Source organism: Rhinocladiella mackenziei (genome assembly GCF_000835555.1).
Source record: "Rhinocladiella mackenziei CBS 650.93 unplaced genomic scaffold supercont1.1, whole genome shotgun sequence".
Lineage (NCBI taxonomy): Eukaryota > Fungi > Ascomycota > Eurotiomycetes > Chaetothyriales > Herpotrichiellaceae > Rhinocladiella > Rhinocladiella mackenziei.
Genome location: NW_013550604.1, coordinates 3,938,470 through 3,961,168, shown reverse-complemented (window position 1 = coordinate 3,961,168; position 22,699 = coordinate 3,938,470). Strand labels below are relative to the sequence as shown.

The 22,699-nt window shown below is 51.2% G+C and overlaps 6 protein-coding genes across 6 annotated transcripts in view; 2 read left to right on the top strand and 4 right to left on the bottom strand.

Annotated features, from left to right (window-relative positions):
- Positions 1-3,909: 3,909 nt before the first annotated feature.
- Z518_01399 (uncharacterized protein) lies at positions 3,910-6,358 on the bottom strand (the record flags this gene model as incomplete). The annotated part of the gene is made up of 3 exons (XM_013421999.1): positions 3,910-4,450; positions 4,549-5,631; positions 5,868-6,358. The coding sequence occupies 3 exons, from the start codon at positions 6,356-6,358 to the stop codon at positions 3,910-3,912; spliced, it is 2,115 nt and encodes a 704-aa protein (XP_013277453.1).
- A 4,448-nt stretch (positions 6,359-10,806) lies between these two features.
- Positions 10,807-13,223, top strand: Z518_01398 (uncharacterized protein; the record flags this gene model as incomplete). The annotated part of the gene is made up of 3 exons (XM_013421998.1): positions 10,807-10,862; positions 11,040-11,330; positions 12,197-13,223. 3 exons carry the CDS (start codon positions 10,807-10,809, stop codon positions 13,221-13,223), a joined length of 1,374 nt encoding a protein of 457 aa, XP_013277452.1.
- A 2,701-nt stretch (positions 13,224-15,924) lies between these two features.
- On the bottom strand, positions 15,925-16,681 carry Z518_01397 (uncharacterized protein; the record flags this gene model as incomplete). The annotated part of the gene is made up of 4 exons (XM_013421997.1): positions 15,925-16,042; positions 16,099-16,184; positions 16,235-16,480; positions 16,565-16,681. The coding sequence occupies 4 exons, from the start codon at positions 16,679-16,681 to the stop codon at positions 15,925-15,927; spliced, it is 567 nt and encodes a 188-aa protein (XP_013277451.1).
- A 631-nt stretch (positions 16,682-17,312) lies between these two features.
- On the top strand, positions 17,313-18,710 carry Z518_01396 (argininosuccinate lyase; the record flags this gene model as incomplete). Its single annotated transcript, XM_013421996.1, has 1 exon — positions 17,313-18,710. The coding sequence occupies one exon, from the start codon at positions 17,313-17,315 to the stop codon at positions 18,708-18,710; it is 1,398 nt and encodes a 465-aa protein (XP_013277450.1).
- Positions 18,711-18,868: 158 nt separating this feature from the next.
- Positions 18,869-19,729, bottom strand: Z518_01395 (uncharacterized protein; the record flags this gene model as incomplete). Its single annotated transcript, XM_013421995.1, has 1 exon — positions 18,869-19,729. The coding sequence occupies one exon, from the start codon at positions 19,727-19,729 to the stop codon at positions 18,869-18,871; it is 861 nt and encodes a 286-aa protein (XP_013277449.1).
- Positions 19,730-22,376: 2,647 nt separating this feature from the next.
- Z518_01394 (uncharacterized protein) overlaps positions 22,377-22,699 on the bottom strand; it is a gene marked incomplete at both ends in the record, with an annotated part of 4,077 nt that continues 3,754 nt past the window's right edge. Inside the window, one exon of the mRNA XM_013421994.1 lies at positions 22,377-22,538. Coding sequence (XP_013277448.1) covers positions 22,377-22,538 — 162 coding nt within the window. The remainder of the gene's footprint in view (positions 22,539-22,699) is intronic.

Sequence of the window (22,699 nt, the reverse complement as noted above, 5' to 3'; positions counted from 1 at the left end):
AACCAAACTCATTTGTGTTGTGGTGAGTTTGTAAGAATTGCCCTTCACAGGGATCTGGACTCCATATTCGGACTCTTTACTAATGATATTTTTCCATACCTACGTATCTGCCGATTTTCTACGAAGTACCGTATCACTCATGCCACATAGTGGAATCTGCCACGACGGTTGTGTCTCTCTTGATTCTTCATGTCGCTCCCTTACCGTGGCGTTACGGAGGGCAGTTGTTTCAAGAAGAAGAAAGGGAGGCCTGATTGGACCTCGGAGCGGCACCGCATTCCACTGCCTTGTTGCAGACACAATGCGTGTGATTCCTTGATCCTTGAACATTCTACCGGAGCCTCAATTTCCTACATTCCGCGGACACTGACACCAAGGAAACATGGCCCATTTGTCTCGCGACCCAGTCTCGGTCTTGCTTGCTGCGCTTACCTGCCTGAAAATGACTTTCATTCTTACGGCCGCGTGTTTGTTCTTGCTTGTCCCAGTATTGATGCGAGTCCCTCGGTCGAACAGGGACAGTAGACGGAGGACAACGGACGAAGAAGATGGAGATGTTGGATATTGCAGGGCAATCCATCCATTGATCGGATCAGGATCAGGCTGGGACCTACCTCGTTCCCATCTTCTCCTGGTCATGTTTGTCCACGGGCGACGGCTGTGCTCTGCTCACGTAAGGAAACTGGCCCCTATATCACACACCCGAGGTTAATCCACTCCACGTTACGTTAATGAAACGACAGAGAAGCTTGACTGTCAACTACGTATGTGGTGAAAGTACGTACGATCTTGGTATGGTGTACGTTCACTGCTCCTGCGGCGGCATACAGACGGTGGAGGTTGGAAGCTCGCTTGGGTTCTGATTTTGGTTACTTGGAGTGAAGGGTGAACGAAAAATATGCGTGGACTTTGACTGTCGTTCATATTATAACTACAGCAGAGCGGAGAATTCCCATTCCCATGAGCTGAGCCTGGCTAGATCTTGTCGGTTAGGTCTAGCCTTGCCATTGGAACAGTCACTCGACAACCATATGGTGAAAGGGCAGTGGCGATGGAGAGGCCAGAGTGTGTAGAAACCTTGTAGCGAGTTAGCAACAAGCCTCGTACCGTTCTTCGAGGAGACAAGGCATGGGGAAATGGGGCCTAGCTGGGAGAATCTGATCATCCGTTTCCCGTCCCTCCCAGCCACCGACACATACCAGCAAGTCCGAAGGCACTGGCGGCGTACGTTCTGTGCAGTGCTGTATGCCATTCCGTACGTGGGTTGCCAGTCATGCAAAGCTTAGAACTTCCCCCCTCGGAACTCCGACATGATGTTGCTAGAAGATACAACATCAATTTTGTTTTTCCTCATGATCATATTCCATCAGTATCTCGTCTCTCCTGCTGTTGCCTTAAATCCTTCTGCACTTTACCATGCTCGATGCTGCTTGACATTGCTTTTCATATTCGTATTATGGGCGTGATATCCAAAGGGCTTTGGGCGAAATTAGAGGTAGTAAGCAAACCCATTTTGTGAAGCTCAAACTCTTTTGCAAATTCTTCGGAAAATCAAAAAAAAAAAAAACTCTTCATTTTTCTCACGATACACTGGATTGAGTCCAAAGTAAACGGCACGGCGAATCGAAACCAATCCAAGAAAAGGAAATATTGAAAACCCAAAACTTAAGACGCTGGAAATTGGGGTTTGAACAGATACTTGATCTTTCTTTGTGGCCCTGGACCATTTCACAAGGAGCTGCAGGTCCTGGAGGTTGTGTAAGTCTCTGCAAGAGAGCGTGCTCGGTTAGGAAGTCGGTGAACCTGTAAAACATTCAACCTGTCCATCCATGCCCTTTTGGGATCTCGTATTCTTGCTTGTCTATTGTCGAAGTCCCTGGCCTTTGTCGTGGGCCCCTGATCCCTTACGCACATAGTTACATTGCTTTTCTTCTCCCCGTAACATTCTCCCTTGGATTTTGTGAATTCCAAATCGATCACCGCCTCGGAAGATCGTCCATCCCACTCGAGCATAGCCGGAAAGCCGATCCACATATGTGGCTTGATTTCGATCACTCAATCAATCCTTGGCAAACAAACCCTTGACGTCAATCCAGGGATTCCCAACACATGGTCGTGGTCGGATGGGCTTGCCGAAAGAGCTAGCTATTAGCGGTGGACAGACGAATCATTGCGGATGAGTACAAAGCCCCGGTGTGGGATGCAGCTTTTCTTCAGATACCCATATCGTGTGCGAGGCTTGGCGCTGAAAGTGAGGCGTTCTAACCTACCAGGTCAACCATGTCGGGACAAGAATCCTTCGGCCACGCCCCCTCAAATCATCTCCAGGGGGGTATTGTCGAGTGCCGAGAAGGCCGGCGAGTTCTCAAATGCTGGTTACTTTCCGATCCGTACCTAGTCCGCTCTGTTGATCGATCTCAATCCAGTCGAATCAAACCAGGGCCTCCAGTTTCAGAGGTCCCCTTCCTGGAAAGGTTGCGGTGCGGCCGCAAGGTAAGCACTAAGAAACCGGGTGAGGGGTCGTCAATGCCATGTCGTCAGCAGGATATTTTACCTGCTGCTTTTCAATTTTCATCCTCCAGGGTTTGACCAGATGGATGAGCCACAGCAGAACAGTCGAGAACGAGAACCAATCAAGGGATCGGTGGACCGTCCTCGGTGACAGAAAATGTATTCAGATCAAACACTCTCGTTTGTTCGCTCGTTGGGGGCGTGGCGTGATTCAATAGGTCGTTTGCGGATTTTAACTAGTTCAGCAAAGACTATCGAGTCGTTGGCGCTGGCTCGGTGGGAAATGGGGAGCAGCCCTCGAGCTCCAGAACGCTCCCATCTCTCCTTTCTTTCTCCACCTCCTCTTGACTCTAGACAGGCATGAACCTTGGTCTATTCGAGACAATTGACCAGCACACCAAGTTTACCCACACCCGTTCCAAGGCTCCGATTCCCTGGTCCAATTGAGAATTTTTCCGCACGTCAATGACCAATACTGACACGGTATTCCCAAGAAATGATAGGTCCAGTGCATATTGGTGACCACCTGCCCTTTATTTTGAGGAGGAGAGAAGGTCGGCGAGAGCCCACGACAAAAGTATTTCCAATCTCCACCCACCCACCTCAAAAAGAACTCCTAGTATGGGCAAGGGCGCTTATCCCCCGCCTTCGGGAATAAGATAGTTGGTTCATGGGCGACTGTCGGAGTGCGTGGACCAAAGAGCCGCTCCTTTTGGCATGAGACACGTGTGATTGAAGAGGTTTGACAACAAGAGTGAATGATGCGTGAATATTACTGTGCTCGTAGCTATTCAGACAGAGAGGTGTTTAGCATCACCGTCTTGTACAACACTCTGACGTCAAGTGATGTATCATCAAAACTGGACATGGCTGTTCCGTCATGGACAAGAAATGGCCTGAACAAGCTCATTGGCTCTTCAGATCTTTGTTCGTGCAGAGCCTTCGGTGTGACTGTGGGTAGTAACGTCGTCATGCATGGGATTGACATTGGCAATCAAAGACGCCAGGTCGATTTGGAGGCACTTAAAATACGACATGGAGAACAGACGATGACCGAATAGGGACCCTGTTCTTTCAGCATTTCAATGCACCCCTATGATAACTAGGGACAAATCAAGGCGGTACAGCAGGAATCGACATGTCGGATTTCTGCAGCCAACTTGCAGAACTAGTCTTTTGGCAACCGTTGGCACGGCATTCCGGACAGGCAACTCTAGCAAAAAGGATGGCGGGGTTCGAGAGCGACCATATAATTTCTCGAGTGGGTTAGGAAAGTTATCCTTCGCCTCGGGTCCTCCCGCCAGCCCGTAGATATCAGCTGTGACCCTCAACTTCTCCTCAATATCCACGCAGATTGGAAGGTTTCAAGCCGATTTCCGACCCAAAGGAGGTTGCTTTTCACGTCTCATTTTGAGATTCGTTGATCGTGGCGCCTCCCATAGGTGGGTCGGGAAGACTGCTGGGACCTCGTCCTGGACTTGATTCGCTTCCGGTTGGCGACACACCGGCAGGGTCCTGCGGGAATTCTTCTCGCAGACAGACATTTTCCAGCATGTTGGTCCACTTCCCACTCTGCCCAGCGTGACTGTGTTTAAGATGTTGTCTGAAGTGATCGGCTCGGTAGAATTTCTTTGCCTGGTTGCATTCTCCAAATTTGTGGACGTTGGTGAGGTGTTCGATCCGGCGATCCCAGTCGGGCTGGGGGAAATTTGGGAATTCCTCTCCGCAGAAGCCGCACGCATCGGACTGAGGCCCTCCTGGTCCAGCCACTGCAGGCGGGGAGGAAGGATGAAAAGCTGCCTGATAGCTGGTTATGGCTGCGCAGGACCAAGAATGGCGTCGGAGATGTAAGGAATTTTGGTGGCGCTCCGCTTCATTTTTGTTTTTGAAGCGATTGTGGCAGTATTGACACGAGTATTGTTTTTCCATTTGATGGGATCTGGAAAGAAAAATCAGTGATTGCACGGCGCAGGACGAGATGATAAGGCCGAAGCAGACTGGGGTGGGGCGCCAGCAAACCTAGTCTTGTAGACTTACCTCAAATCGTCCAGAGTATCAAATTTCTTGGGCTTTTTGGGACAACACTCGCATATAAAGTAGTTGCCGATGCGCGTGGCTGGCGGGAGTGGGAGTCGAGAGTCGTTCATGGCTGCTTGGATAGACATTTTCCGGATGGGAGATTTTGTATCGAGCGGAGATTGAGTCGGTTGCGTTCTGGACGGTGCGATTGACGTGGCAGGGCTAGAAACAGGCTGGGCCGAGGCTATATATGCAGGCTGCGAAGGGTCTAGCGGTGACTGTTTGTCGAAGGAAGAGATGCTGGTCATACTACTGCCGGCCACCGAAAGGGCGATGGAGGATGCATAAGAATTCTGCCTCACACTCGACGACGTGGACGAGACTGATCCCGACTGCGCGGACACGGTCGTGTGGACTTTTTGGAATAACAATTCGGTTGATGAGGCGCCACGTGACGGGGATTTGTCGTCCCGAGCCACATCGGACGAAGGAGGTGACCGGGCCCGCCGCTTCATGCCCTGCTTAGGAGATCGTCGTCCCATCTGCTGTTGCGAGTCGCTGAGATTCAAGTTGCGGAATGCGCTGCCTTCATCGCCAGTAAAATCGGATTCTGTTTCTGCAAAGAAGCCGTGATCATAGCTGCCGCGATGCGAGCGGCTGGCAAAACTGGCCACATCATCGTTCCCGAGAACAGAGCCGCTGGTGGAAGGCAACCCGCTGGGTCGAGGCTGAACGAACAACTCAGGGTCGAGTACCAACGAAGTGGCAGCACTGTCCATGGAAGGACTTCGATGATTCATATTGTACTCGCGCCAACCAGGACGCGATCCGGGTGATACGCCTGCTGAGACTGGACTAGTGATCCATCTGGAAATCGGATCGAATGACGCCGACGGAAGCTCATTGGTCGACGGTAGCAAGACTTTGGGCTCTTTGGTTTGCAGGCAAGGTTTCGGAGCATAAGACGTGGATTCTGACGAGCCTGATCGCTGATGTCGCGGTGGCGAGCTGGGTTTCCCAATTTTGGACAATACGCGTTGGTCGTATGCTTGCGACGAGCGGTTGAAATTCTGTTGTGCCAAGGGCATTTCGCCGTGTAATCTAAAATAGAAATGGGTTATCAGCATACGTTCTGTCCAGTGCCAGAGAAGGGCGGCTGCAGCTAACCGGGGGGGAAATTCAGCCCCCACGACGCAGGACCCTCCCCAAAATTTCAACAAATGTCAGAGGATCGGTACCCGGCGATACGATGCTGCAATAGCCGTGAACAGGACATTAAAAAAAAAAAAAAGAAAAATTCAACACCGCAAAAATGTACCACACCGCAGCTGACTAACCTCTGATTTGCCGGGCCTGGCGAAGGCGGCTTCCGGATTAAGGTCGGAACGTGTCCACCCATTGAGATCTCAGCCTGCGGCGGCGACCTGACTGTCAAAACATTGCTGCCTCTGCGCGGATAGTCGTCATCCAGGTCCATATCCGGCGGGTTGCGAGAATGTCCCGAATTCCTTCTCGACTTCATGTAGCCGCCGTACAAGCTGGAGCCCGGATTGATAGGGGCCAATCGTCCGGTGGTGTTGAATGGATCGCTGTTACCCCAATTCCAGGCAACGTCTATTCCTTGAGCCAACTCTTCATTGTATCGAGGGGGTGGTAAGGGCGGCGGTGTGTCATCAAAGCGGGCGCCAGGTATAACCATCGCTTCTCGAGGTCGAAGGGAGTCGTCAAAGGTCTGCGAATTGAGCCGAGAAGTAGATCGAGATGTGGCAGCACCATCTCTGTAAGAGGGTATCCGCACCGCAGCGGCGGGAGTCCTACGGTTATCCATGTTTTGTTTCAGCGTCACTGCAACATCGGAAAATTGGGAGGCGATTCTGGGGCGAGTGTTATAACTAATGGAGCCCGAAGCTGGAATTTGACGGTGGCAAGAGCATGCAACTACTTTGCGGCTGCCAAATATTGCGTATGCTTTTTTGTTCGGCACGATTCAGCTGACGTAGAGTTTGCTTGATATCTGGGTCGGTTCCTTTTCCCTTTTTTTATTTTTTTTTTATTTTTTTCCCTCCCTCTCGAGGCGCACAAGGAGGTCGATCGCCTAGGCTTGCCAGCCGATGGGTCGTTCAAACGGTCGTGGCGAAGGGGTAGGGAGCAAATGAGGTAGTCGATTGGTGGTGAACACTTCGAGGCGGTATAAGGTCAGGCGGTAAGGACAGGATGTAGAGTCAAATCTATCAAGTCGGCCAGAAACAAATTGGAAAGTAGAGGAGTGAGGACCAGTCAGAGGAGGTCTTCACAGATATGAGGGTTCCGTTCTAGGAGGGGTTGCTGGGAAGCCCTGGCGACCAAGATTCAGGCGAGCAACAAAGCAGTAGAAGAATGAGTCGTACGAACGGTAGTGGTGGTAGTAGACATGCTGCAGTGACGAAAAAGTGAGGTGAGGGTAGTGCAGGTGCAGATGGAATGGATCGTAGACTCCAGATGCCCGTGGGATACTTTACTCGGTAGGTAATGGCGGGCCTGCAGAGCTGCACGCTGCCCTTCTTTCTTTTTGGCGTTTTGCCAGTCTGGACTGCCCCCCCTGTGTGTAGAGGCAGGCAAACAAGACCAAAGACGCAAGAGACGAGAGCCCCAGGGAGTTGGACTTTAGTGGAAGCGGGCACGGTCCCGGTGTCCTGGCCCGTGGGAGCATTGGCCGCATGCCAACGGGGGTAGCTGCCACAGTGTACTGCTACAACTAGACAAGTCCAGTCCAGCTCCCAGCTTCCAAGCTAGCGTCCGCTGGGGACGACGATGGCAATACGGAGCATCAAGACCCGGCCCGGATCCACAACTCTTGCACAGTTTGCGCTGTACGCTGCAAGCTTTTTACACGCCACGCGCGTGCAGGTGGCCCTGGGCCCTTCAGTCCTGGACAATCTGCGATGAGTCGGTCAGCCCTACGAAAGGGTTCACTAGACCGATCGGCGTGGCTTTTAGCGTGCGACAAAAGGCTTTTGCCGCGCCCGAGGGACAGTAACTTCGTTGGTACTGGGTGGAGCCTAAGCACCTCCATCGTCATGCGGTGATACTAAACAGAATAGTGCAGAGAGAACGCCTTGCCTCAGCCTACTAAAGCACATTCTGTATGACTCCATCCATTCCTCTACACACTCTAGAAAGCAGGCCCTGTCAAGTCAACTTTTTGGCCACTTTTGACCTAAATCCTGATGGAGCCTCGGGCCTTGGCCTTTGTCGAGAGGCGACTGCGATCTTGTCATGACCATGTTCATCCTCCCCCCATACAGAGTTACGAGGGCTCTCTTACAGTACATCTCATCCCCATCACTCCCTCGGCCTCTCGGTCTCTCGGACTGTGACGGGACAGCCTAAACCTACGAGTCAGCGAACCATTACCCTTCCCACTCTTTGTCCAGCGGATGATAAACTTCACACAGACCCTGCCCTGGTGAACCCAGGAAATAATTATCCGTCAGAGACATCCTGACCTTACCATTCTCCCTCGGCAACAAGCCCCATATGTTCGTTCTTTGTCCGTGTGGCGGCTAAAGAAACACGGGGCTGGGGTTTAGTGATCGCCGCTCCCCGAGCTTGTAGGGCAAAGGGGCTTGGAAACTAGTCAGTGAACACCGGACAGGGAGCCAAAGCCCTAGGGGAAGGATGCAGCACATCCTTGTCAAGCTGCCGGGTGCCCCGCCCTCCCGCCTGCCCTAAGTACGACACTGGGCGCGGGACCTACTGGGTCTTGCAGGCGTTGGCTTAGCCCTATGAAACCGCGGGACGGCCATTTTCGTACCTTTACATCAGACCGGCATGGGGTGTGAGGCGAGCTGATAGATGCGGGATGATTCGCAGACATTGTATGCCACTCGGGGACCATGACATGGAGACGACATCATCATCTTACCAGAAGAACGACCCCCCCATCCACCCATCAACTCTACCCTTATTTTTTATTCGCCTGGATTGAGCCCTTGTGACTTATGTCAAAAACTCGAGAAAGCGGAGCCCATTGGCAGGAAACAAAATAGATCAGTTGTTGGTCTCGCGTGTCCAGCTGGCACGATGCAAAGTACCGTGGTAGAACATCTCCCTAGCTGGCAGAAGCTTCCTTTTTGAACGGACCTCTTTGGGAAAGCGTTTGCTGTGAGGTAGCATCGATCTTCTCGTTCCAGAGCTTAACTTGGACCTGTGGAAACGGCTGGTGGATAAATTGTGCGTTGAGCCTGGCACTGTCCGTGCACACGCTGAGCATTCACCATAGACAGCTAGTCTGTAATCCCATAAACGTCTTCTGGCCCCGGTGGCACAGGGTCATAGACGGAATGCGCTCTCAAGGAGCTGGGGAAGGCCCTCAACGGCAAATCGGCAAAAGCTCGACATCGAAGTTTGTTCTACGTCTACTATGTCAATATTGATCAAGCGTGCATCCCATGACTAGCTCACTTGACCGAATTTTTGACCGCCCAAACGGAATCACTCCGCGGCGCTCTGGGAACTGCCAATCCGGAAAAACTCTCGGATGTTGGGCGCTTCTGCAGCTGAGTTTTGGTGAAAGACATGGGAATTGCTTCGCCCTACCAGTCGCTGGCCGTTTGTCATTGGCCACAGTTCAAATCCAAGCCGTTAGATGGTGCCCTGATTGGTCAAGGGGTTCCATCCTTCCGTTAGGTTAGAAGAAGAGAAATGGGGACGAGCGCCCCTTTGACCGAGATTCGAATTATTTTGTCTTGGATGTATTCTTCTTCACTCAGGGCTTCCCCTGTTCTGTATCCAATGATGAGTTCTCTTCGGAAAGGGCGAAATACGAGGGGAATGTGATGTGCAATTGGGGCTATTCTTCCTCTCATTCTTCAGAAAGTCTCAAGGATTCAAGGGAGTTTTGGGGAGAATGAATGGATTGGATTGATTGCTTCTCTTGTGATCAAGCATCGAACGTCTCGTCTCCAGGAGTTCGGGAAGACGTTTGCACAGTGACATTCGGGTTTTTGATTGATGGACTACGAGGGGGCGAGAAGGAGGCCCGAGTTTCAGATTTTCAATTAGGTGGGATGACGGGCAGGGGAGTTCGTTGCGTTCGAGGCTTTGACCACACAAGGCTGTTGGAAAAATCCCCATGCGATTGGTCGGAGATGCATGACTCTGAAAGATGCTGCTACTCCTGGCCCAAAGGAGGAATTGGGTCGCCCGGGAGAAGGTCTGAACATGGAACCAGAATGGAAGGTACAGGGGCTTCGGCGGCAGTTGACCCTAAGGTATTCGTGACATCTCGACGGATTTGGCCATTTGGTGCCGGAGCAAGAGACCAGAGAGAGCCATACATCCGAGCGTATGGGTCATGTCCATAGGAATTGAGTGCTGGGAGTTTGAGATGTATTAGGTTAGTGTGACGCAGTTGTCCCAAGATCAGTCCCCGAAAGATGTCCTGTCTTGCTTGAAATTAGTAAACCAATATTAAGCAGAGTTGTGGTGATGAAGCCATTGTACTGGCCCACAAGCATCCTTTTTCCAGAAACTTCACAACCCACCAGACGAGAGGCGATCTTTTTTTTTTGCACTTGCAGGGGGGAGAGGATGGAGAGCCAGGAGCACAACCAGTGGTACGGACACGGTTCCCAGTTAGAAGACCTGTATCCCCAGCTGGGTAGGAGATGAGTAACTCTTCACAGTCTACTTTTCTTGACAGATATCGTGGTTCCGTTAGCTTCCGGCCATCTGGCGTTCGGTGATGGTCTGTTCACTTGAATTAAGAGATGAAAATATGTCATTTGGAACTCTTTTAATCGTTGATGCTCGTGACAGCGAGTTGAACCTCGGTAGACGCCGGATAAAGTTGCGGTAAAACATCACTGACCTTCAAGGACTGATTTTTGTATGGGCAGCCTTTGTGTTGCAAAGGTAAATGATTTGACACGGTAAGCGACTCTCCCGTCAGTGTTTGTACGGAGTTGTAGCGGTTACGAAGTTTTTCTTGGCACTCGCCGAGGCTATTGAAATTTGATTTGCCGCCGATTCTTCTCTTTGACCAAACGCCGTCCTTTCATTACCTTTCAACAAGACCGATCTCTGTTGGGAACAGACAAGAGACAGGGGGGAAACGGGCGTCGAAGAAGAAGGAACACCCTCCAACCCACCACAACTGCAACTCTGCGGAGTTGTCTTCACCGCCGTTGTGTTGTGCGGTGGCTCACGAACCAGCCCGAACCTCGCGCCCCGGCCGTTAACCCCCTAGGTTTGTTTCACAACCAAAACCCACCCTGCACTATCATCGAAAGCAGCATGGATAACCCAACTTTATCCAGCAAGTGTCCTGGTTACAACCTGTATATTGACGGGTAAGTGCTTTGCTCCACGTCCTTCTCGCTCGAAATTTGATCCATGGGAGGCCTCTCACTGGATTTCCGCATGACTTGTCTTGGTCATCAATTTATTATTTTTGTGGTTTTCCAAACTGGCGGACATAAAACAGGATCCCTCTTGACTCCGTATGCTGACCCTGAACACGTTTTCAGATTTCAAGCCTTGCGTCGTCCGAAGGCCCTTCAGGGTTCCAACATCACCCATATTGTTTCAGTCGTGGACTGGAAATTCCCTCAGGGATGGGCTCCGCTTCGTGGATTTCAACATCTCCGCATCCCTCTCGATGATGTTCAAGAATCTAATATTCTGGCCTACTTTCCTCGCAGCAATGCCTTCATTCATGAAGGTCTGAATTACTGGGCTGGCAGCCCATCTTCCAGTCGTGATGGCCCGCTCCAAGATCCCGACGGTATATCTCGAGAGAGTGGGGTTCTCGTTCATTGGTAGGTCCCAAGCATCGTCTGCCTTTTAATTTTTCCCTTTCCACTTCCGAGCCTCCCAACATCTTTCTGCCATCTTGCGGCGCTGCTATCTGCCTGGACATGGTCTTCTAAGCTGAGTCCCCGGTCTGCGTTGCCACTGTTTTCATGCCCATGTCATTCCAGAGAGCTGTCATTGGACTGAGTTGTGCCGCACACGTTGTTGCCACGACCGCCAAACAAATCATCAATCAAAACCTGCCCACATCTCCTGAGGCATCGCTATCATGCAGCTCGGAGTGTCCGACCGTACTTTTGTCTTCCAAAAGGTAATCCAGGGAAAATGCTGGCATTGGACACGCGGCCAGGGGAACGAAAAGTTCAATTGATGGATGCGATTTGCCCTGGCGGCTTGGCTGGATTCAAAGATTTGCACTTGGTTTTCGCCACTTTAGGACCTAGTCCTTTACCGCCACTTTGGATCAAAACCGAGAATGCCTGGTCCGTTGCAGGGTTGAGTCATGTGAAAGAGACCAGCTCTGCATACGTGTTCAATTTCAAGCAACTACTACAAAGGGAAAAGTATTCCTCACGTGAGACTGCGAATCACGTGACTACACGCCGTTCCTGGTTAGGCTTAGGACAAGGCTTCTCGCAAGGGGGGAGCTTTCCGTCGCCGAGACCGAAAGACACCCACTCAGAAACAGGATTCCCTATTCAGCATTGAAGCTTCAGCGTGGAGATATTCGTGCAACGTCGGCCAGATGACTTTTTCTCCAAGCTCTCTAGCCTAAGTGGATATGGCTCTTAGGATTTTCGTTACTGCCCCCTTTACAGGAAATCGGTCACATTCTCTTTGGCCCAAGTCAACGCTGACGAAAGTCTGACAGTGCAATGGGCGTATCCCGCTCCGCAACCATCGTAGTAGCGTATCTTATGTGGATCTCGCGCCAACCACAGAGCATTCGACGGCCTCACCCTAACTCGCAATCGTCAGCCAAACCCCCAACATCAGCAGAATCCGACTCGTCGACGATGCCGGAAATGATCTCATTGCCCCCGACACCACTGACCGTCGACACGGCGCTTGCGCTCGTACGCCAATGCCGGCCCCAAGTCGAACCCAACTCAGGCTTCATCAAGCAATTGCGTATGTACGAGGCGATGGGCTGCCCGACGACACAGGAGCAGCTGGAATCGCACAAGATCTACCGGCGATGGGTGAATTCGCTCAGCGTGATGGACGCATTGAGCGGGAACCGCGCGCCCGAGATGGCAGACATCAGTTTCCGGGACGAGGAAGACGATGATGACGCCGATAAAGAGGCTGATCAGGCAAACAGTACGATCGGCTCAATCGGGACCGCGATGCAGGATCTCAGCCTCGAGGCCGACGCCAATGCAAACGCAAACGACCCTGAAATCACAGACCCGGGCATCTCAACCTCGTCTCCGTCATCTACAACCTCTGCCTCGTCCGTGATCGAACTCAAATGCCGCAAGTGTCGTCGCCTCATCGCCAAGTCGAGCTTCATTATCCCACACCAACCACCCCTTCACCGGGATCCATCAGCCGAGGCTTCAAACGAGTCATGCGCGCATGTCTTCCTGCACCCATTGTCATGGATGAGGCCGGTGCTCGCGGACGGTGGGCTTGACGGACGCTTGGCCTGCCCAAACCCCAAATGCGGCGCAAATATCGGTAAGTTCGCCTGGCAGGGACTCCGCTGCAGTTGTGGTGGGTGGGTGACGCCCGGGTTTGGCATAATGAAGAGCAAAGTGGATGAGGTGCGCAGTCCGACCAAGGGCAAAGGAATTGGCGTTGGCGGGCGGGGTCAGGCGGGGGCGGGACTGGCAGCAGAGAATGCAATCAGATTGCCCCCAGGCATGAGGAAGGGAGTCAATGGCAATTTATGACGAAAAGGGAGGTTTCTTGCACGCTGAATGACATACGAACAAACCAGGTGCCTATGGCCGTGACTGTTTGTTTGGTGGCCCTGGAGCTTTGAAGTTTTTGCTATCCAGGGATACGATGTGCTTGTGGCATGGGGCTATGAGACCACGAGGCTAGATTCCTCCGAACTAGAGGGGTAGACTTCAACGGAATAAATTGAGATAAGCGTGGGGTCCAGTCCATCCGATGCTGGACTTCTGATCTGACCAATTTTTCATGCAACTCCTATTTCTTCTGGCCGCGAAGCACCCCGCGATCATGAATTCGAAATTCATTCAGGCTTCCACCAGGAGTAAGGATCCCACTTCGAAATCATTGTTGGGACGAGTTGATCCTGCGGTGTGCGAAAGATCACAACACTAGAAGTAGTCCTTCTCCATTCGGATTCTCGAGGCCTTCGAAATGGCAACATAACGACCATGAAGTCATCCAGAGACGAGGCGACACTCTGAAACATACGGTATCCGATTCGGTCAGAAGGGCCTTCTTAATTTCATTCCAGGTGGACAATGCGGGACTGACAACGACAACCGGATCCAGAATATTCGCGACTTGCAGCAGCGAGCCTTACTGTTAGCTGTTACATGCATCCTTCTCCGAGCATCTAGTGAGTGTCCCTCTAGAATCCTTGCATCTTGATCCTGACCCTTCAATCTCGATCGTAGAAGTCGAGGTTGGTGCAGGACAAAAATCTTTGATCTTTGGCGAATGTGACTCAAGTCCGCCAAAAGCATAAACCACAGCCAGGATCCATCTCTTTCTTCGTGACACCAGTCGCGATACTCATCCAGGGTGTTCAGAGCGAAGCCGCCTCGCGCAAAGGTTTACGAGGAAGATCCTTGCGTCATCCAAGGCAATCCACCGTGACAACCAAGCCATGCTCGGAGAATCCTTCGGAGTCTGAGAGCATAGAAGAATTCCTTACCTTCCACGACCAGGATAGCCATGGGTAGACTTGGGGCGACGAAGAAATGATGGTCGAAGAAGACGATGATTTTGATGATAAGCTGTGCAGTCCGTTCCCGTACACGGAAAATTCCGCGGTCGGCCGGACGGATTGCTATCAAGAGGAAGGGCCTCAGCCTTGTAAGGCGTCTCGCTAATTCGCGGATACAGAAGCTTGAATTTTGCAGTCGATACGTTTCCGTCAGAACGGTCACGGGCCGAATCCACAACAGCAATTCGAGGGTGATCTTTAAAGAATGTACCAACTCTTTTTACAAATTGATCCACCATGCGTTCGGAATCCTACGAAGCTGACATGCTTTGCGCAGAAAGAGGTGATTGGCTGAATAGCTCAACTCCCTTGCCATGTCCGGTAGCTCGGCCCGTTTCAATACCTTGAAGGATGGCCCCGGAAGGGAACAACGGACTCCCCCAACCTGTTTTCTGACTTTGAATTCCTTCGGGCACCCCGAGATTAGTGTCATGGCGCTTTTCTTCCCCTCGTTTTAGTGCGAATGACCTGGTCGACTCCTCCCAAGTCCTGATGGAGTGCAGGATTGAATGCCCAAAAGGGCCCGTGTCGGGGATTGTTCGAAAGTCCGGGGGATAATCTCGGCACTCCGGTCGGGAAGAGATCGTCTACCGGCCACGTTCGCATATCTTCACCCGACAACTCTGCTAAGTGATTAAGATGACTGCAGAGTGGTAAAGACAAGGTAGACCCCATGGTGACGCAGATGGAACAATCGGATGCAATCACAACACCAGTTGCGGATCATTTCAAACGATCATATTTCAGCCTTGCGAGCGTGCACGGATATGGGACAGGCTGATTTTTCTGTTCCGTGTGGTCCTAAATATGGTTTGACCCACTTGGTTTTGTGAGCCGCCCAACCAGATATGGTCAGAATACTTTGAGTCGCGATGGATCGGGGCTGTTTGCGGGCTTTCAGAGGCGTTCCGACTAAGCCGTATCTGAGCCGTATGGTACCGTATATGCACGTGTTCGCAACGGTGCCCGAACGCATGCGAATAGAACTCCCCAAAATGGCAGAATTGGCGATAGTGACGTCTGGGCGGGAGGCCGTACAGGAAAGCGGGGTTTCTAGTTTTGAAATCGAGGGGGACCAATTCGTGTATGCATTTTCCCGCCTTTCTCCAGTCGAACACGAAATATGTACGATGCGAGCTCGTGTTCTCATGCACCATCCGAGTAAAACAATACAGAAAACACGTGTCGTCATGGTAAAGGTCGAAGGAGAGAAGAAACGGTGTTGTCGACATCGCTCCCAGGAGACTCTCCAATCGGCATACGACATAATATTTTCGTACTTCGCTGTATTTCCGTTCATCTCGAACAGAGGAGCGGGATACTCGTCCCAAAAAGGCGGACTGTCTCACGCGTGGCGTTTAGTGCTGACAGCTGCAGCCAAGCCAGAGTAATTGTTCGAGATAGGACGAATGACGAACTTTCCGGCAGAGTGCTGGTGAGTTCTCCATCAGCACCTCTACTGTTGATTCTCGGTGATTTGTCAACCAACGGTTGGCCCGACTTTGGGAAACATGCAAGTGTCAAGCACCAAGCTTTCGGCGCGATTTTAAGAAACACATTAGTGCTCTGTTTGAAGACCGATTTCAGCATCTGCGACGAAAGTGCATATACAAGGGTAAGTGGAATGCTATCCGAGTACGATGGAGGGACGGTATTGGCCGGGGTAGTTACGCGATATCCCCTTTGGGAGCAGTAGGGAAGAATGATGGGTCTTTCATTCGCTGTTGGTTTCTCTTTGCAAGCTCCAAGTTTCGCAATCGGTCCAGCCTCATTTGATAAAAATTCCTAGGGAAGCCCAGTCATTGAGGGCCGGAAAGTCGACAGACAGCACTCGGACTTACTTCTGTAGTGCATAGACACGCGGGATATCATCGGTTCTCTCGTTGGCGTCGGCGTTGGCGCTGGCTCCGGCTTGGATGGCTTTGATCTAGGATGGGTGTAAACTCGGGGAAGAACGCGCATGTTTGACAATCTAACCTTGTCATCCCTTTCCTTCTCAGCCTTGTCGTCGTCGTCGTCCTCCCTCTTCTTGTCTTTGTCATCGTCTTTGGACTTCTTCTTCGCCTTCTTCTTTCGCTGCTTCTCTTCGTACTCTTGTTTGATTTTTTCGATTTCCCTGTCCATCATTTCTTTCTTTTTCTTGGCCGCTTCTGCTTCGGCATCGACTATGGGCGAAGCAAACCCCCTATCGCTGAGGTGGGAGACACAGACATAGAAAAAGTCCTACCAAAGATGGTTGGTACACGACCAGTTCGAAATTCAGTGGCGGAATTTGGTATGGTTAGGCTCAGAAAAAAAGAGATCTACCTTATTGTCGGGTGTAATGAGCACCTTGACGGTGGGTTTGTAGCAGACATAACACGCTTTGGAAGATGCCTCGGCGACTGTTCGGAGATGGTAGTTGTTGGGAAATGGCAATGACATTGCGAAGGCAAGTGCAAAGAGATCGGGCTTGAGGAGATTACTTCAACGCATTCGTCTACCGACAAGGTCCGGGATGGTTTGAATTCGATACAATGGAAAATGCTGAACAGTCAGGCAATAGCAAGGAGATGAAATTTTGGCGGCCGTGACGTTTAGCCCTATCAACTTGGCCCTCCACCTCCCGCCTAGCCTCTTCTATTCTAGTTCGTTTCCTGCGCCCTCCTCTCACGCATCTTTCTTTTTCCTTCTTCATCAAAGGAAGTACTACTTCCTAGCAAATTCATCTTCGACTACATTTTTCGATTTCATCGCAGCTTCCTCGGGGAATTTTGCTAGGTCCAAAATGGCCGCCATCACGCCGAAACTCAGTAGACATTTCCTGGAGCAGTGGACCAATGAAAACGAAGCAGTTATCGCAAAAAAATCTGGGGAGCAGAATGGCAGGAAAAAGTTTTTGAGCTTGCCTATGATGCGCCCCATCACTACACAATATTTACGTACTATAAATTTTTCATGCCTTGAAATTACTCATTGTCCCAGTAGATTTCGTGCTTTGATTCAGTCCTAGTCCTCTTTGCCTCTCCGGTCCCAAGATCCCCAGCACACCTTGTTATCTGACTCCAAGCACAAGATGACGGCCTCTAAACCAAATGCCAACATGCTCTGGGGCGGCCGCTTCACTGGTGGTCTCGACCCGCTCATGGTCTCCTACAATGAGTCCATCTACTTCGACCGAGCCATCTACGCCCAAGACATTCGAGGAAGCATCGCATACGCTCGAGCAAATTCTAAAATCGGTATCCTGACTCAGGAAGAGTTCCAGGCCATCGAGAAGGGTTTTGCTCAGGTCTTGTCCGAATGGCAAAACGCGAAATTTGAGATCAAGCCTGGTGTTGACGAGGACATTCACACGGCCAACGAACGCCGCCTCGGCGAGATCATTGGCACTCACATTGCTGGCAAGCTCCATACAGGTCGAAGCCGTAATGACCAGGTCGGCACTGGTATGCGCCTTTGGCTGCGAGATCAGCTGCGAGATATTGAACAGCATCTCATCGCGCTGCTCCGTGTCACTACTTCACGAGCCCAATCCGAAATTTCGGCCCTGATGCCTGGCTACACCCATCTTCAGCGAGCACAACCAATTCGCTGGTCTCATTGGCTGTTGAGTTACGGCAGTGTTTTTACGTCCGACCTCGAGCGTCTCAGGGAGGTCATCAGACGAGTCAACCGCTCTCCTCTCGGCTCCGGTGCTTTGGTGGGAAATCCATTCGGTATTGACCGCGAAGCCATGGCGAAAGAGCTTGGGTTTGAAGGAATCATCAACAACTCGATGGCTGCTGTCGCCGATCGGGATTTTGTTATCGAAGCTCTCCAATGGGCGGCTACCTTGATGCAACATATTTCTCGTTGGGCAGAAGACTTGATCATTTATTCCACGGCCGAATTCGGCTTCGTTAGACTGGCCGACGCATACTCCACGGGAAGTAGTTTGATGCCACAGAAAAAGAACCCCGACTCCCTCGAGCTTCTTCGAGGCAAGAGCGGCCGAGTGTTTGGCTACATGGCCGGGCTGATGATGAGCGTCAAAGGACTGCCTTCGACGTACAACAAAGACCTGCAAGAGTCATTTGAGCCAATGCTCAACGGCATCAAGACGTCCGCCGACTCTGTCCAAATTGCCACCGGTGTTCTGTCAACCCTGACAATCTTTCCTGACAAGATGAGGGCGGCGTTGACTCCGGACATGCTCGCTACCGACCTTGCGGACTATCTCGTCCGCCAGGGCGTTCCATTCCGCGAGACTCATCATATCAGTGGCCGAGTCGTAGCGCTGGCAGAGAAAGAGGGTAAGCCAATGGACAAGCTGACACTACAGCAATTGCAACGTGTGGACAGCCGGTTCGGTGACGATGTAATGGACGCATTCGACTACGAGAGCAGTGTGGAAAAGAGGGCCGTCCTAGGCGGGACCAGCAAGCAAAGTGTGGAGGAGCAGATAACCAGGATCCAGAAAATGCTGGAGTAACAAGAGGGGGTGGGACGCTGTCTCCAGCTTGACAGTGGGAAGAAATTCAAGGCTCGTTCTGCGCGATTGGATGTTGCCTGAAGCAAAAAATTCTACATTGTGATACCATAATACGTGTTGAATCTTCTAAAATCTCTTACACATCCAGGTATGGCTCTCTATACAGGGTTTTCAGACCGCCGGTTGGTGCGAGAATCCATTTTTGCCTGCTGCGCAAAGACAGCGGCTCCAACGCCAGGCGGCTTGATTCCATCTCCGGCGAGCCGGGTAGCCTCCCTCAGCGCTTGATCTTCAGCAGCTGTCGTCGTCCCCTCAAATGCAGCATTTCTCTGTGTCTGCTCGTTCATCACCTGGCGAGCCCACGCTTCCCAATCGTTGTACGCCTCGTTCTCAATCTTCATGCCGATTTGGATAGCCGTCTTTCCGAATTCTGCGCCCATATGCCTTGCTTCCTCGGCCGCAATTCTGTCTCTCGTTTCTTGTTGTCGGCGCAACGTGTAGAACTCCTTTCGTGCGATGTCATAAGATTGAGGAACAGTGATATCCGGGACGTTCTCAAGTAGCCATAGCTGTCTTTGCACAACGGACTCGCCGGACAATGGGATTCCTGGCTGTATCAAACCCTTTGACCAATCGGCGTCCTTGTGCTGATCTCCTGATGTTTCGAGGACGACTCGCGGCCGCGCCAGTTCCCATGGGTGGTCGCTGTAAAATCTTCTCCGTAAAGCATCCTCCTCGTACTTCAAGTGTGTAGGTGAGAATAGACGCCCGGCCTTGGCGGATTTGGGTCTCTTTGGTTCCACTATTTGCGTATATTGCTCTGTTTTCCCATTAGGGAGAGTTCGAGTGCGTGTTTTTGTCAAGGGATGCTGAGCGGCCTGTTGCCGGATCAGAATCTGCGCTGGAGGAACGTCTCTCATGATATCGGTCCATCCTGGAGTGTATGGGATCTGTTTCGTCTTGAATTTCGCCAAAGCGGTTTTGCGGACGTTGAGTGCTGTTAAATTTAAGCGGCCCATCATGCGCAGCCGAGGGAAGGGACCGCTAAGCGTGTGAAAGACTTAGAAATTCGAAACTGTGAACGGTTCTCGATCGATCAGGATCAGTTGGATTTTTGGGGGGATCATGCAGATGTAAACACTGCCACGAGCTCATGTGTGTGCTCAAGCAACTTTGTAAAGAGTAAATTAAAGTAAGAGCGCCTAGCCTGCAAGATATTAGAGGTCGCTAAGCTGTCACACAGCAAAGGCGCTCAACTGATGAAACTGCAGTACACATCTAGCTAAAGGTGCATTTGAGTTCGCGCAGGAGAGCTTCGGTAACGCGGAGCATTAGGACCGGCAGCTCAAAATTCAAAAATTATTTTGCCACCTCCCCACTGCGGCTAAACGCTATCGTAGTCGTCCGTAAGTCTTTCTATATATTACTCGCATTAAGAAGGGTCTCTATTGAGGCATAGGCTGGCGCCGTAAGGGGAGTACTCTCATGACGACGGTAAGAGAGAGTGTACACCGTCTTTGCAAGTAGTCGTGAAAAGCCTATGTTGGCAGTCCACATTGGGACTAGCCTAGTCACGTGCACCGCAACCTTCGTGGCCTTTTTCTAGCTCGCGCCTCGCTCAGATAGATTCAATTAAACAGTCGTGTATGTCTCAAGAGCCATTTTGTAGACGTACAGACGTTAGAAAACAGTCTCTGGTATGCGCCTAAAGTCGTCGAATGGTTATATGGACTCTAAGGCAGATGGTTACATACACGCAAACAAAAAAAAGCCCCCCCTCCTGCAGCCCATCTCTGACGGACTCATAGATGGGGCGCCACAGCCAGTAAAAGCTTCAGCCACACAAGTTCAACTGCAGAAGAGTTGACCTCCCAGTTCTCGATATCGAGATGACTCACGCATCGGATCTAGACTGTGGGCCACCTCAGACAAGATCTACTGATCACACTCGAGATGGTTCGTAACGGACGAGCCTCGATGTCGACGTGGTCTATGGATTGGACCCGATGGCGGTAGTCTTCATCGGATCCAATCTGTGGACCACTCAGACAAGCCCTTCACTGATCACACTCGAAATGGCTCGTAGATTAGATTCGATGAAAAACCACCGCCATCGGATCCAATCCGTGGACCATGTGGCCGGGTAGGGCTGGGGACAGTGTATGGCGCTGGCCCCGATATTTAGATAGTCCTTGGATCGGATCCCATGATATACCGTCGAACAGTATATAGCAATATGTTCAGCTGTGATACTCGGGAACGAAACACCTATTCGCCAAATGCGGTTTGATCTTAGAGAATGAGCGAAGGCCGCTTTAACCTGGAGCTTTAACTGAGCCATTAGCTGAGAATCACCGAGCACCCCCTAAGCAGCACATTGAGCTGCAAGGGGCCCAATCTGGCTCCCCAGCGATCGGCTACACCTGCCTCTCGGCGAGAACATTTGTTTCAGATGAGCCCAATAAACACGGCGAATCCCAAATCATGGCCGAGGCGCCTTTTCGGGCGCCTAAGAGCCCAATCAAGCAGTGCGGAGACTAGTAACTCAATGTTCCCCGTTGTGCCACCCTACAGCCTGAACTTTGGTGTGGCTCTCGTCAACTCATCTTTAATTACAATCTTGCTAGACACGGAGAGTTCGAATAGACTGCAGACGCGACAGGCCATTCTATGCTACAGAAAAGGACACTTACTCTTACCCTTGGAGATGAGGAACATGCTACTTCTAGAAAACTTAAGTGCGGTGTCTTACCAGTCAGCGATGAGGTCCGCTTCAGCTCATCACCGAAGCGCAGTTCGATTACTGGAAAGCTTTTCGGGGGAAGAGAATAAAGTCGAACGCAGCACTCCAACTACTAAACGGCAGTGTAAGTCTTGAAGCATGTCGGCGCCAAACAGCTGAAGAAACGCCCTTCAAGCTCAAGAACTACAGACTGGGTTGATTCCCAAAGTGTTCGTAGGAACAACCTTTCCACGACAACTTGTGCGACGCGCACAAAGGATACCGAGCGAGTGTCGAAGACAAAGGCTTCTGATTGACGGAAGCAAATCTACGCCTAATCCCTTCTGACGACTCGACACCATCGGAGATGCTCAGTCTTTTATCAGCATTCAGTTCGACCGTTCCGGTGTTGTTAAACCAACTGACCCTAAATACGAGACTTTACTCAAGAGCGATGCATTCATTCCCCGTCCCGCAGTACACCCGAGGCAAAAAATCTCGCCGAAGTCAAACGCGCATAGTGAACGCGATGGGATCCTCAGACACCTCTGAAGCCAGAACTATGTCCTGCTATCAGCCCTCCTCAACCTGATCAAGCGTTCGGGACGCCAGATGTCTCCAGCCCGAGACTTGGCATAGCCGTGTTTCACCGTGGAAGCCAAAGGACGTGAAGTCGCCTTGATATTGCGAGACTCCAAAGTTCTAGCAACGCAGCTGTCATGCTAAACATTGTGCTACAATTAAAAAAAGCTGTGAATAAGGAGTTAGAAATATACGGGTAATGACGATAAAGCTGACGATAGAATCAGCACCCTGCCCTGATGGATATTAGTCAGCTCCATTCTAACACGAATCATCGACGACCATATTTTATTGCGGTATTGCCCCTACAGTACGGTCTTTCATAAAGAATCTGATAACAAACAAGGTTGAGGCTCAGATTGTTAAAACTTGTAAGCTTGAATATCAATGCAAACCTTGCCACTTAGCCAGCGTAGCTGAAGACGACAGGCCCTAGCATCTAGGATCCGGCTTCGTAGTTGCACACACTCTGCTATGAGTTTGATAGCTTCCCATAGTTCTACCTTGCGCTTGTATGGTCCATGCTACATAGATTGTGCATGTTCGTCACTGTCGCGGATGTTCCATCCCCCGCACCTCGAAGTATCTGTTCCGCCTCATCGTACTTGCCTTGATCGCTCAGCACCGCGGCCAGGTTGCTCACGCTCGTTAGTGTCGAGGGATGCTCCATCCCCAGCACCTTCTG